General features: G+C 43.7%; 1 protein-coding gene across 1 annotated transcript; it reads right to left on the bottom strand.

The window, feature by feature from the left end:
- Positions 1–220: 220 nt before the first annotated feature.
- On the bottom strand, positions 221–13,021 carry LOC128599331 (uncharacterized). Its single transcript, XM_053610854.1, has 6 exons — positions 13,010–13,021; positions 9,724–9,777; positions 9,328–9,636; positions 5,758–6,048; positions 1,200–1,247; positions 221–596 (listed from the first exon to the last, which is right to left on the bottom strand). Exons 2-6 carry the CDS (start codon positions 9,755–9,757, stop codon positions 385–387), a joined length of 894 nt encoding a protein of 297 aa, XP_053466829.1. The 5' UTR covers positions 9,758–9,777; positions 13,010–13,021; the 3' UTR covers positions 221–384.
- Between the last annotated feature and the right edge of the window lie 3,304 nt (positions 13,022–16,325).

The raw sequence follows: 16,325 nt of genomic DNA, 5'->3' as shown, positions 1-16,325 counted from the left end.
GCATCAGGGCCCGGCCAGCTTGCAGTCACTGAGGGGAAGATGAACTCCCCTTGAAGTGTATCAGACAGTTCTTCATGATAATGTGAGAATGTCTGTACGTCAGTTGAAACTGTGTAGAAGTTGGGTGATGCAACAGGACAACGACCCAAAACACCGGAGCGAGTCCACAACAGAACGGCTTCAGAAAAACAAAATCCACCTTTTGGAGGGGCGGAGTCAGAGCCCAGACCTCAACCCAATAGAGATGCTATGGAATGACTTGAAGAGAGCCTCTCTTACTCATGTAACATGAGTAATGCCGTCAATAGTTTTATACGACGTGGCTCATCTACACTCTGATTAATTATCTTATCATACACTCTGGACCTGGCCTAAGGGTTCTTTTTAATTCGGCTCTTCTCCTGGATGGTTACCATTTCCATCCTGCTGGAGGAGAGGGAGTCCGTTGTTCTCAGCATTCTCACGGAGCTGCTGAACTTCTCTCCTCAGACGCACATACATCACAGATCCAACCACAAGCACAGATACAAGCAGTACCATCAGTACAACCACCCACACTGGAACACCTTCCTGCTGCTTGATGTCTGGACACGGCTCTGTAAAACACACAGAGAGAGAACGACCCTGTGAGTCCCATTCCAGCGTCACACATTATGTACAGCATGTGGTGATGAAGCACGGCTCTGATACCAACTTTAACATGCAGCAGAACCTCTCTCAGATATTCTCTCTTCACTTCTACACCCAGGTGCAGCCTACAGCCTTCTGTTCTTTTCACATCAAACCTCTACATCATCCATTATTCCAGGATTGACCAACACATCTCCTGACTCAGTGCAGTGTGCACACTGGTCCTCTGTGTGTGTGGACAATGGTCCTGTGTATGTGTGGACACTGGTCCTGTGTGTGTGTGTGTGTGTGTGTGTGTGTGTGTGGACACTGGTCCTGTGTGTGTGTGTGTGTGTGTGTGTGTGTGGACACTGATCGTGTGTGTGTGTGTTTTACAGCCTGATTCTGCAGGAGTTTATTATTTAGTTTAGTGTGGAGTTGAGCGTCAGATCTTTTCAATAAATATAAATCTAAATATACAGAAGAAACAGAGGAATCTGCAGGACAGACAATATCATATATATATATATATATATATATATATATATATATATATATATATATATATATATATATATTTATAGACGTACCAGGAGCACTGCGTCGTCCTCGAGAGCGAGTCTGGGACACGGGTTCATCTACACAGAACAGAAACATCACAACATGAGGACTCTGCAAGACGTCCACACACTGAGTCGGGATAGAAAGGGTGTTGATGTGGTGAAGGTTTGATCCATATGAAAGTGTCAGGAGGTAAAAACACACTCCAAACACAATCAGACTTTATTTCTATTGGACGCTGCAGCAGGTGGAATTTACACAGAAAGGCTTACGGTGCTTTTAAAGTGAAGGAAAGCCGTGTGCTGATTTGGACTTCCATACAGAAAGGTAGGTGACACCAGAGGAGGCGTGAGACACCGATACAGATCTACAGAGCTCTTACTGATCGTTCCATCACTGATGGAGAACTGCTGTGGGTCTTGCAGAGTGATGTTGTGATGTAGTCTGACTGACTTCCTGCTTCATTAACTACATGTGCTCTCTGAGCGCTCTAGAACCCAATCCAGTGTGTTCTGCAGGGAGACGTGCTCTTTACTGTTGTGGATTAACACACAGAGAGGTTACGCTCAATTACACCGAGACTGCACAACACCTGCTGTGGGGACGTTTACACTTTCTGTAATCTTTACTGCCCTCACACACACACACACACCTGATACAAACACACACACACACACACACACACACACACACACACACACACACACACACACACACACACACACACACAGCACTGATACAAACACACACACACAGCACTGATACAAACACACAACACCTGCTGTGGGGACATTTACACTTTCTGTGCTCGCAAATCAGGAAGGACGCGTGAATCCGCTCACTTCCACAGCATGTTACACAGTGAGGGGAAAAAATATTTGATCCCCTGCTGATTTTGTACGTTTGCCCACTGACAAAGAAATGATCAATTAAATCTACCATTAAAATTATAGACTGAACAGTGAGAAACAGAATAACAACAAGAAAATCCAGAAAAACGCATGTCAAAAATGTTATAAATTGATTTGCATTTTAATGAGGGAAATAAGTATTTGACCCCTCTGCAAAACATGACTTAGTACTTGGTGGCAAAACCCTTGCTGGCAATCACAGAGGTCAGACGTTTCTTGTAGTTGGCCACCAGGTTTGCACACATCTCAGGAGGGATTTTCTCCCACGCCTCTTTGCAGATCTTCTCCAAGTCATTAAGGTTTCGAGGCTGACGTTTGGCAACTCGAACCTTCAGCTCCCTCTACAGATTTTCTATGGGATTAAGGTCTGGAGACTGGCTAGGTCACTCCAGGACCTTAATGTGCTTCTTCTTGAGCCACTCCTTTGTTGCCTTGGCCGTGTGTTTTGGGTCATTGTCATGCTGGAATACCCATCCACGACCCATTTTCAATGCCCTGGCTGAGGGAAGGAGGTTCTCACCCAAGATTTGACGGTACATGGCCCCGTCCATCGTCCCTTTGATGCGGTGAAGTTGCCCTGTCCCCTTAGCAGAAAAACACCCCCAAAGCATAATGTTTCCACCTCCATGTTTGACGGTGGGGATGGTGTTCTTGGGGTCATAGGCAGCATTCCTCCTCCTCCAAACACGGCGAGTTGAGTTGATGCCAAAGAGCTCCATTTTGGTCTCATCTGACCACAACACTTTCACCCAGTTGTTCTCTGAATCATTCAGATGTTCATTGGCAGACTTCAGACGGGCATGTATATGTGCTTGTTTGAGCAGGGGGACCTTGCGGGCGCTGCAGGATTTCAGTCCTTCACGGCGTAGTGTGTTACCAATTGTTTTCTTGATGGCTATGGTCCCAGCTGCCTTGAGATCATTGACAAGATCCTCCCGTGTAGTTCTGGGCTGATTCCTCACTGTTCTCATGATCATTGCAACTCCACGAGGTGAGATCTTGCATGGAGCCCCAGGCCGAGGGAGATTTACAGTTCTTTTGTGTTTCTTCCATTTGCGAATAATCGCACCAACTGTTGTCACCTTCTCACCGAGCTGCTTGGCAATGGTCTTGTAGCCCATTCCAGACTTGTGTAGGTCTACAATCTTGTCCCTGACATCCTTGGAGAGCTCCTTGGTCTTGGCCATGGTGGAGAGTTTGGAATCTGATTGATTGATTGATTGCTTCTGTGGACAGGTGTCTTTTATACAGGTAACAAGCTGAGATTAGGAGCACTCCCTTTAAGAGTGTGCTCCTAATCTCAGCTCGTTACCTGTATAAAAGACACCTGGGAGCCAGAAATCTTTCTGATTGAGAGGGGGTCAAATACTATTTCCCTCATTAAAATGCAAATCAATTTATAACATTTTTGACATGCGTTTTTCTGGATTTTCTTGTTGTTATTCTGTCTCTCACTGTTCAAATAAATCTACTATTAAAATTATAGACTGATCATTTCTTTGACAGTGGGCAAACGTACAAAATCAGCAGGGGATCAAATACTTCTTTCCCTCACTGTAGGATGATATAGGCTACAAGAAATCACCCAAGAGAGTGAGAGAGTGTGTGTGTGTGTGTGTGTGTGCGCGCATGGTGTCTTGCTATGGACTGGTGACCCTCCCACAGAGAATTTCCCCACCATGTTTTTGAGTTAGACTCCAAATCCACCACCACTTACTGAAAGCACTCACACACACACACCCCTCTACACCACACACACACACACACCCCTCTACACCACACACACATCTCTACGTGTGTGACTGAAGCAGAGCATCATCCCTTGATGACATCCATCAGAGCATGATCTCTCCCGAGACTGGGCCGCAGGGCAGTATTCAAGCACGATAACGACCCCAAACACACCTCCAAGACGACCACTGCCTTGCTAAAGAAGCTGAGGGTGAAGGTGATGGACTGGCCAAGCATGTCTCCAGACCTAAACCCTATTGAGCATCTGTGGGGCATCCTCAAACGGAAGGTGGAGGAGCACAAGGTCTCTAACATCCACCAGCTCCGTGATGTGGTCATGGAGGAGTGGAAGAGGACTCCAGTGGAACCTGTGAAGCTCTGGTGAACTCCATGCCCAAGAGGGTTAAGGCAGTGCTGGAAAATAATGGTGGCCACACAAAATATTGACACTTTGGGCCCAATTTGGACATTTTCACTTAGGGTGTACTCACTTTGGTTGCCAGCGGTTTAGACAGTAATGGCTGTGTGTTGAGTTATTTTGAGGGGACAGCAAATTTACACCGTTACACAAACTGTACACTCACTACTTTACATTGTAGCAAAGTGTCATTTCTTCAGTGTTGTCACATGAAAAGATATCATCAAATATTTACACAAATGTGAGGGGTGTACTCACTTTTGTGAGATTCTGTACCTCTACACCACACACTCCTACACCTCTACACCACACTGGGGATGTCACGAGAATCGATACTTTGGTACCAAGTCAGTACCAACACTGTTAAAACGTGACGGTACTTGTTTTTCTGCAGTAGCATTAGTACAGATTGTGATGAAAGTACCAAGGGTACCGAGGTTGTGATTCTTGCGGAACTGAAGGGGGCAGCAAATACACGCAAGTGTTTTAGTCGGTCCACAAGTGGTGAAGAAGAAGAACGCCTACAAGCACACGGGAAACACTACAGAAGATTAGCTTAGCATTACAAGTTTAGCTCCACCCCGACTCGTTGAGAGGAAAAGAGAGGAAAGCTAGTACCGGTTTCCGGTGTGTAACCGATGCTATCGTTCATTTCAAACAAAGCGAGGAAACACCTGGAATTTGGTGAAGCACCTGAAAGACGGTCCTATATTATATTTGTTTGAGGCAGCTGCATTGTGGCCGTGAAACTAGCTAATGTTACGCTCCATGTAATGTTAACGATAGCCAGTTGTTTGTTAACGACGCTAATGCACTGCAGTGTTATAAACTACCTCCTAATGGTCCTCCATGCGTCTCCATTCAGCCCGTGTCCTGTCTGATACACGTAGCCTCATGTCACTCATAATTATTCACATGTTCATGCTTTTAATAAATCTTTATATCCTAACACCAGATCAGTGAATTTAAACTAATACTGCATTCAGAGTATAAGGAGTGTGTGTGTGTGTGTGTGTGTGTGTGCGTGCATGCATTTAGGAGTGCACCTCCACTCATTGTCAGACGGTGTTTGATGACTAAAATACCCCCCCCCCCCCCGCCACTATCGGCCAGAGGAGGATGTCCTCCAGGAGAGTTTTTAATTTTATTTTTTCAATTTCATTTTTATATCACACCGTGGTATTGACTTTGGTATGGAGTATCATGTACTTTTGGTGGTATCGGTACCGACTACAACATTTTTGGTATCGTGACACCTCTACACCACACACACACCTCCAGTCTCATGGAAAAGCCATGGAGAAGTGAGCAGTCCAGACATTCACATATAAACTGAAACCCAATCAATGTTTAAAAGGTGCAGGTATACAAACTCACAGAACATTTCATTAGGAACATCTCCACATTCATGCAATTATCCAACCAGCCAATCAGGTGTCAGGAGCACAATGTATAAAATCATAAGACACAGGTCAAGAGTATGTAACATACCGTATACATATATGATGATTTTTAAGTCTTTCTTACCTCTCATATGGACCGTTACGATGGCTAAAGTCTCATCATTCACTAAATCCTGTATTGTGTAGTTCCCACTGTCAGAGACGTCTCCATCTTTAATCTGAAGAGTGTTGAGGAGAGACGCTCTCTCTTTATAATCTGGACTGCACTGGATCTTCTCATTCTCCACGGTGCAGATCTGCAGGTTTGATGGTTGTACAGCATCACTCGGAGTAAAACTCACCTCCACCAGGTCAGTGAGGGGTAAGAGCACGTCTATGGGTTCACCTGGGGCAATCACACGGGTCATCTCTAGAGCTAAGGAGAGGAAATAAAATGAGAACGTGTGAGTGCAGACGTACTGACGACTGCTGATGAGGGATGATGAGGGATGATGAGGTTACCACCCTGACATGCATGGGTCATTCTGTGGTGGTTTTCCAGCTAGCAGTCTGACAGCAGGGCAGACGGTCTGGGAGATGGGAGAGCTCTCCACCATTCTGATGAACACATGGCTCAGAGAGTGGCTCGGACAGTCCATGCTGCTGTTAGCATTCACACAGTCTGCCCTCTAGCCCAAACAAATATAGTCCACTCCAAAAGTATTGGAACAGCAAGGTCTGTTCTATTGTTTTTACACTGAAGACGTTTGGGTTTGAGATCAAAAGATGGATGTGAGATGATGGATCAGAATTTCAGCTTTCATTTCCTGATATTTACACCTAAACTGTGTTACACAAGTTAGAACATGGGACCTTTTGTTTGAAACCACACATTTTTTCAAGTGATCAAAAATATTGGAACATGTGACTGACAGGTGTTTGTTAACTAGGTGTGTCGTGTTAGATCAAATCTTTAAACAATTAAAGAATCCATGTTTGAGCTCTGGGTTTGCCTGTAAAGGCATTTGTTATTAAAGGATAAACCAACGTGGAGACCAGAGAGCTGTCTATGGGAGAAAAGCAAGCCATTCTGAAGCTGAGTAAGGAGGGGAAGTCTATCAGAGGCACTGCACAAGCCTTGGGTATAACCAATACAACCCTTTGGAATGTCCTGATAAAGAAAGAAACCACTGGTGTACGGAGGAACAGACACAGAACGGGTCGACCAAGGAAAACAACAGCTGATTACAGAAACGTTGTGAGAGCTGTGAAGAAAAACCCAAAAACAACAGTCAGTGACCAACAACAACCTCCACAGGACAGGGTGAAGGTCTCACAATCCACCACCTGAAGAAGACTTCGAGAGCAGAAATACAGAGGACATACCACAAGATGTAAACCGCTCATCAGCAGAGTCACAAAAGTTCTGGAACCAAGATGAACCTCTACCAAAGTGATGGAAAGGCCAAAGTGTGGAGAAAGAAAGGATCTGCTCACGATCCAGAGCATACAAGCTGATCTGTGAAACATGGTGGAGGTAGTGTCATGGCTTGGGCTTGCATGGCTGCTTCTGGAACATTCGCACTAATCTTTATTGATGATGAACTCATGATGGTAGAAGCAGAATGAATTCAGAAGTGTACAGGAACATTCTGTCTGTAGATTTACAGAGAAATGCATCCGAATGAATCAGGAGGAACTTCATCATGCAGCAAGACGACGATCCAAAACACACTTCCACCTCAACACAGGACAACAACTGAAAGAGGCTGCAGTAAAAACCTGAAGAAGTTTCACAGAAGAAGAAACCAGCAGTTTGGAGTCAGTGAGTCGCAGGATTGATGCAGTTACTGCGAGTAAGGGAAATGCAACCAAATATTATGTGTTATTTACTATAAGACTCTGTTCCAATACTTTTGCTCACCCCAAAACTGGGTGAACTGGTCTGTCACCAAAGGTGCCATGTTCTGAGTTCTGTAACACATCTAGATGTAAATATGAGGAAATGAAAGCTGAAATTCTGATCCATCTCCTCATATCCATCTTTTGATCTCAAACTCAAATGTCTTCAGTGTATAGTGAAGGACTGTTCCAATACTTTTGGTGGGAACTGCATCTCCATGTCTGTGGTCCACCCAGTGTATTAGCCTCTGTGTCCTTTAGAAAATACTCAGAACATGTACATGTCTGTATGAGTGTCAGAATTACCATCAGTGTATTAATAACATGAAGCTACACTCACTGTCCACTTTATTAGGAACACATGTACACATGTAGCAGAAGACCACATCAGGTTCCACCAAGAACAGGTATCTGAGGCTATCACGGGCACAGACCCACCCAAACTGGACAGTTAAAGACTGAATATGTAAAAATAAATAAATAAATAAATAAATAAATAAATAAATAAATAACCTGGCCTTTCTCTAATCTTCAGCTGTTCTGACTGGGCGAGTCTGTGCCTATGACAGTCTCAGATACCCGTTTTTGGTTTTTCACACCATTGTGTGTAAACTCTAGAGAGTGTTTTGTGTGTGTGTGTGTGTGTGAAAATCCCAGCAGGAGATCAGCAGTTTCTGAAATCCTCAAACCAGCCCATCTGGTACCAACAACCACACCAGGGTTAAAGTCACAGAGATCAGACTGTTTCTTCATTCTGATGTTTGATGTGAACATGAACTGAAGCTCTAGTCCTGGATCTGCAGGATTTTATGTGCTGCACTGCTGCCACATGATTGGCTGATTAGATAATTGCAGGAATGAGAAGGTGTACAGGTGTTCCTAATAAAGTGCTCTATACTGTATAACATTATATAAGTGATATTTAAGTTTAGTGCTCATCACTTTCCCTGCAGTTCCTTATTGAATAGCATCGGTGCTGTTCAGTTCACTTCAATGGGATTTAAATTCTGATGCGGTTTAACAAAAAAAAGTTATAATAATAACTATAATATGTTTTATACAGATCAAATCAGTACAACAAATCCTCACAGTTTTATTAACTGTACACAAATAGAAACATGGAATACAAGAACACTGCTGTTGTATAAATGCCAGAGTCGTATCTCCCTGCAGGTCTCACCTGCTGTCCCACTGAAGATAAGCAGGGTTGAGTCTGCTCAGTACCTGGATGGGAGACCTCCTGGGGAAAACTATGGTTGCTGCTGGTTGCCACCCGGGGGCACTCACCCTGTGGTCTGTGTGGGTCTAATGCCCCAGTATAGTGACCGGGACGCTATACTGTAAATACAGCAGTGTCTTTCAGAAAAGACGTTAAACCGTGGTCCTGACTCTCTGTGGTCATTACAAATCCCAGGACACTTACAGCAATGACCCCGGGGGGTCCTGTCCATTGACCCTCCTCCATCACCTCCTAATAATCTCCATCTCCAAACTGGCTACATCACTCTCTCCTCTCCACTAATAGCTGGTGTGTGGTGGGAGTTCTGGAGCAATATGGCTGCTGTTGCTTCATCCAGGTGGAGGATACACACTAGTGGTGGTTAAGGAGACCCCACCACCACCCCCCCCCCCATACAGTGTGAAGTGCTTTGAGTGTCTAGAAAAGTGCTATAACTAGCATGTGGTCTCCAAGTTAGTTTACTACTAGGTACTCCATATTATTACTCTCCACAGTAGATCAATAATAAATGTAGAGTATAAATATAACTAAGTGACAGTAGATCAATAATAAATGTAGAGTATAAATACTCACGGGACAATGTAAAGACGACTTCACAGACGGTCTCAGAGACACACTTGGCCATGTAGAGTCCTCGAAGGCTGTAATCAGCTTTCAGCATGGTCAGGGAGGAATTCCCCTTCAGGTACTGTTCATAAGAGAGAATAAACCCGTCTTTAGACCAGCACGAGACGCTGCTACACCTGACCAGAACATCGTCCTGCTTCTGAAACCTGGTCCAGGTCAGTTCACCAGAGCACTGCACAGTACAGGGGAGAGACGCCGACTCATGCAGATTCCCAAACACCTTCTGTCTGTCTACGGACAGCACCACACAGGGGACTGGGGGAGGGAGAGAGAGAGATATTTATACATTCCCATCACTGCACATGCTGCCTGAGTACACACATACAAAATAAAAGTCCTTACCTAGCAGTAATATCACTCCTGCACAGAGATGCATGTTGGCCGGTGTCGATCCTTCTGGAGGAAAAGGGGGAGGGGTTAAAAACAGGTTAATGGTTCAAATGAAAAGTGTGGAATGCAGAACTCTACAGTACAATCTCTTCATTAGTGTCTTCCAGTGTTTTGGCTAGAGGGTCAGTTATTCTGTAAACAAGTAAATGTAGTAAATTACTAAAGCGGACTCCCCCTGGTGTACAGAGATATATACACACACACACACACACACACACACACACACACACACACACACACACACAAGTAACCAAATGTTTAAGTGTTCACACAGAGAGCAGTTTTAATGGTTAAAACACACATTAAGATTATAATTGAACGTCAGCATGGACTCTTCTAAAGATTGGATTATACACTAAGAGGAGCTTTTAGCTGTACATCAAGTGTCTATTGAGCTCTCGGGATGGACGCTGAACTACAGCTGATCTAATCAGGGAGGAAATAATCCACACACTGTGTCAAACATCGAGGGCTCTCCATTACCAAATGCCAAATAAATTACTTTTGATCTTCTGAGAGTGTCTGATCTAACACGGTAAATAAAACGAAAGGAAAATGTGTCGTTCTGCTGTAAACTGATCTTCAGCAGGGGTTCTCTCTGAAACAAACCAACCTCAGTGAAAGAAGTGACGTCATCAACCAAGGAAGCTAACGCTAGCTCAATATCATAATCATTTACTTAATACGTAACCACAGCTTCAAAACAAATATAACGTATAACCGTATATATTATATGACTGTAGTCTATTACGACCTCAGATCCATTTTACACTGAAATCACTCAGGAGTTTCAAAAGCAAAAATTATTTTATTTAACAAATAAAAAGAATCCCAAAGTCGTGTATTATAAGCGAACTTGGCAACCCTGTGTGTATTCTGATTGGCTGGTGTACTGCACCAACCCTTCATGCTACATCTGTTAGCTACATCCAGAAGTCAGAAACATGCGTCTATTAAAATGAATCGTTCTTGAGGAATAAATGATCACGATACAAACAGATTGTTTTATCTCCCAGCATTATTCCACTGACTGGAAGTGTTATATTTACATTCATTTCATTAAAATGATGGAGAACGTCAGCTAGCTAGCAAATAGTAGCTCAGTCAGTCATGACTTTTCCCGACACACTATACGTGTGAAAATTATACCTCTACAATTTAACATTGTACATCTTCATTTATAACGCTGTACTTCACACTTCAGAGCTATCAGATGTTCCGGTTTAAATCACGTTTCAGGTTACAGCACGCATGCTCATGTACAAGTGTCCATCACTAACATGGGCGGGGCGAGAGGCGGACCCACTGCTCGTCCCACTGTATCTACTGCACATGCTCCAGCTGTAGTTTTCACTTTTCAACCCACAAAAGGATTCAAAAACACACGATAGCAGTGAACGGTGGCGTGGTGTGAACTCGTACACAGTCACTGAGTGGACACATCATTAGGAACGGGTGAAGATATCTGACCGGATCGTTACTGCATTCCTACTAGTACAGTTCCATCACACGGAGCCAGCTTCACTCCATAAATACTGATGTGGGCTATAAGCTAGTGGTTAGGAGCTGAACTGAGGAAGGGGTTTCTCCAGCAGGTTCCTGTTGGTGTTGGTGTTAATGCTGTGTTCTGGAGAAGGAGAGGAACACAGTGGCAGCACCAGGAGAGAAAGATAAAGCAGCTGAAACTTCAGGATGTTCACAGGACAGAAGGGAAGTAAAAGCACTGCTAGGGTTTACTTCTCACTTATGGAGGCTTTCAGACTTTTAGGATGTTGCTGAAATATTCTGGCTTTCTGGACGTCCATCCTGGTTAACTAGCTCTTGTTTGAGTTACAGTGACGTCACGCCCAAAAACTCCGCCCATCAACAGCATTAGAGCGCGACTCCTCCCAAAACTCCGCCAACAGCATGAGTATTTGTGGGTGGAAACTCCGCCCACCAGCTCGAGACTTAAGCAAAATCCGACAGAAGTGAAGGTAAACTCAGTACAGTGTAAAGAACCCCACTAACACACACCGGAAGTGCTGTCAGTCGCTCACTCTCTCCACCTCATAACCACATAACCACATAACCACATAACCTCATAACCACATAACCACCTCATAGCACCAAACAGTGTAGTTTTAGGATCTGACAGAAACCTGAGTATCAACACTTCTGTCTGACATGATGCTGAATTTTATCTCCTGATAAACTCTACTACAGTACCAGCACATCTCTCTCTCTCTCTCACACACACACACACACACACACACACACACACACACACACACCCCAGCACATCTCTCTCTCCCTCTCTCTCACACACACACACACACAACACCAGCACATCTCTCTCTCTCTCTCTCACACACACACACACACACAACACCAGCACATCTCTCTCTCTCTCTCTCTCACACACACACACACACACCAGCACATCTCTCTCTCCCTCTCTCTCTCTCACACACACACACCAGCACATCTCTCTCTCCCTCTCTCTCTCTCACACACACACACCAGCACATCTCTCTCTCCCTCTCTCTCTCTCACACACACACACACACACACAACACCAGCACATCTCTCTCTCTCTCTCTCTCTCACACACACACACACCAGCACATCTCTCTCTCCCTCTCTCTCTCACACACACACACCAGCACATCTCTCTCTCCCTCTCTCTCACACACACACACCAGCACATCTCTCTCTCTCTCTCTCTCTCTCTCTCTCTCACACACACACACACACCAGCACATCTCTCTCTCTCTCTCTCTCACACACACACACACCCCAGCACATCTCTCTCTCTCTCTCTCTCTCTCTCTCTCTCTCTCTCACACACACACACACACACACACACACACCTCTGTCTCTCTCACACACACACACACACACACACACACCTCTGTCTCTCTCACACACACACACACACACACACACACACCTCTGTCTCACACACACACACACACACACACACACACACACACACACACACCTCTGTCTCACACACACACACACACACACACACACACACACACACACAGTATTTCAGTATAAACGAGTGTAGTGTATCAGGGAGGAGTTTATATTTAATAAGTGATAGTTTGTGTGTTTATTAAATGAAACAATAATCTACATGTGAGTAAATAATCACTCCAACATTTCATCCCATGATCCGTCCGTGTAAATAATCTACTGCAGTGTTAATATCAGCTGTGTAACATCTGGAGGAATTAGATTCACTACTCACCGGAAATAATAATAATAATAATAATAATAATAATAATAATAATAACAACAATAATAACAGATCTCCAGCAGTGATCAGATGCAGAACTCCACCAGCTCCGTTAACTCTGAATAAACTTAGAGAACTCTGCGTGCAGAACACGAACACCGGCTCTAATCTCTAATAACTCTACAATAACTGATGCCGATAATAAAATACTTTCGAAAAAAACACTTTAACTTTCCAATCGCAGAGTTAAAATCACTAAAAATGAATTAAAAACCAGATTTAAACGTCGATATCCTGTTAGCGCGCGACTCCTGGACTTGAGTGTCACAACAGCGTTTCTTTCCTCCTTCTTGCGCGTGCTAGTGCTGCTTGTTTCCTTTAAAGACAGACTTTATATACGCTTTAGTCGCTTCCTGACGTCACTGGCCCCTACTCCAATACAAGGCCGGTTCCTCTTCCTGACGTCACTGATCTTCACTCTTAAAGCTACCGTGACTAATCCTGACATCTTTAATCAGCACAGCAAAGTGTGTTTAAGTGGAATATTCTACTGATTTAATAACTCTGGATATAAATGTGTTTTATTAAATAGCTGAGAATCTAATAGTGTTGTTATTTGGAATCTAGATTTATTTCTAGGTGATTTTAGGGAATCAGATTAAAATGGTGTTTATAGATCAGGACACAAAGCAAACAGGAGAGTTTTATGGTGGAATTACAGAAGAAAAAGACTGAATCATATGAATCCATATTAATCAGGACTAGAGAGAACTTCCTGGTCAGGGTTGTGGTGGATCCGGAGTCTATCCCACGAACACTGGCTCAGGCCATCTTCTCTCCATCACTCATATATCTACTCGATCTAACTAGTCTGCAGTGGTATGGACCAGTTTAATCAGCTGTACATGATGTTCCACTGACACCATATCCCCTGATATTTATTACACATGATATTCTAGAAGCACATCTGCATCACAACATTTAGTGTAGGAGCTCCACAAAACCCATCAGTACGCTAGTACAGATCCTCTCTCAAAACTCCACCAAAAGAGCAGTGTTCTCTCCCCAGGAACCACAGAGGAACCTCAGAGGAGCACATGGACATGTGACTGTGGAATGATCTGTGCAGCTGTTTTCTGATCTCTCTGCTATTACCTGACTCCACTTGGAAGCCCCACCCACTGTCCCTCATCTCACAGCTTCTTACCTTCTGGCACAGGAACTGGAGAGTATTTTGAGATTAACATTGCAAAATGTGGCTTTAAGCCTTTTAAACAAAATAGAGAATTTACAAAACACAGTCTGATTTATTTATAAGTCACATAAATATATAAAAATAAAACATTAATGACAGACAAAAGTACAAGAAAAAAACAGCAAATAAAAAGTAGAGGAAAGAAGTAAACTGCTTAAACGGCCGCGTGTACTCCTGGGTCAGAACCCGAGATGTGGAGCTGACAGGGCGTGTCTAATAGCTGGTGTGAACCTGTTCCAGTCGTCTGGGAGTTTTAATCATGATGCTGGAAGAACAAACGGATGGTGAGGAAGACCAAGTGTTTCAGTGCAGGAACACCAGAGGTGTTTAAAACCTGATCCTGAACAACAGCCCTGAATCAGGAGTCATTATAAACTAGACTAGTACAACTCCACATCAACAGCATGCACTGGGACGCTTCCATCACTGACCAGTCCTTCTTCTTACTAAAATTACTTCAAACATGTAGGAAGCTATTGAAGATAAAACTTTCAGACATGTGACCTTGCTGTGACCTTGGGCCTGTTTGGATCAATTCCAAAACCAACATTTAAATTTATTCATTTAGTTTTTATCCAAAGCGACTTACAAATGAGGAACCGAATCAGTTCATCCGCTGGTTACGAAGGTCATTTCATAGAAATCCTACAAATTATGGAAGTATAACAGTGCCAAATGTCCTCAAGGCAAAATGGCATGTTGAATTACATAAACTGAATAAAAACATATCGTAATAACAATACTTGAATTAGTTTCCTCTGCAGCTCATTGGGTTTGGCTATTTTGATTGAACTAAAATTCCAGCATTCAAATTCAACAAACCCACATTTACCTTTGTCATGTATCAGGAAACTCTGGACTCCAGTTCCCATCAGCCACTGCACTGCATGTCACATGACCACCTGCACCTGATTCACGTTCTGTTAATGAGCACTCTTATATATAGCCATTGTCTGCACTGTTTCTCTGTCTTTAGTTGTGCAGATTCTCCAAAACGCTCATCCATGATTACACAACAACAAGACTTTACATCAGAGCACTACAGTACAGAGCACACTAGTGGATACGGTGCAGTCTGAGACACGTCTGGTGTCTTCCAGTCTGGTTAGTGACCTGCACACTTCACTTTTACTTCCTCAGTCACACCCACATGCTGGTGTTTTCACTACAGGACACCCAGCCTCTTCTCACACACCCAGCCTCACACACACCCACACACCTGAGCTGAGATACTGAGATCACAAACAATAGAATAGTAACAGTAAAAACATCACTCACATCACAGCCCCTGGAAAGGTGAAATGTCATTTATTTAATAAGTGTTTTAAAAGTGTGTGTATAAATATATAAAATGCTACCACATCCAAATATTCCATAAAGAAACAGGCCACAGGAACAACAGAGACGTGATGAAGAGGTGAGACCCGGGCATGGAACTGATAAAGAAGTGGCACTTGTCTCAGCACAAACAAGGAACACAGAACCATGAAGATCCATCAGAGCTACATCATACACGGACCAGCTGGAGATTTTCAGTAGGATCACCCTGCTTCTTAGACGTTCTCTCATCACCTCCTGAATGTTCTACTCTTGAGCTGAGCCAAGTCCAGCCTTTTAGGATCAGAGGATAGACGAAGAAGAACAAGCCAGGAAGCAGAAAAGCCAGACCAATCCCGATGAATAGATAATGGGGTCCCTGCAGGATTGTGTTCACGTACCTCCAGAAGTGTTTGTCTAAACAGAAACAAACACAGATCTAGTGACGAGACAAAGGTCACACTGTCCACATGGAGGGGTTAAAGGTCGTGACTAAAAGCTAGGTTAAATAACTAGCTCGTAATAAATATCTACTTGAAGTGATGTCTGGTTTGTCCTTGTGGTGTTTCCTGTTTTGGTCGTGAACCGTGAACGTTAATAACTGAACACGCTGGAGTTAAGATTAATAAATAAAGCTTTTGCAGTGATGCAGAATAAAAACCCAAACCCAGATAAAGTCTCACCTGTAACAGTAAGTGTGTATGTAGCGATGATCTCGTGGTTATCAGCGTCCCACACAGTGTACACATGGCTGTC

Source organism: Ictalurus furcatus, chromosome 22, assembly GCF_023375685.1.
Source record: "Ictalurus furcatus strain D&B chromosome 22, Billie_1.0, whole genome shotgun sequence".
Classification (NCBI taxonomy): Eukaryota; Metazoa; Chordata; class Actinopteri; order Siluriformes; family Ictaluridae; genus Ictalurus; species Ictalurus furcatus.
The sequence above is the reverse complement of the archived record's forward strand: the minus strand, read 5'-3'. Positions and strand labels throughout refer to the sequence as shown.

Coding starts and splice junctions, on each gene's coding strand:
- LOC128599331 (XM_053610854.1), bottom strand. CDS start 9,757: ATGCATCTCTGTGCAGGAGTGATATTACTGCTAG. Junction 1,248..5,757: donor CGTAACGGTCCATATGAGAG/GTAAGAAAGACT, acceptor TGTTCTGTGTAG/ATGAACCCGTGTCCCAGACT. Junction 597..1,199: donor AGGACGACGCAGTGCTCCTG/GTACGTCTATAA, acceptor TGTGTTTTACAG/AGCCGTGTCCAGACATCAAG.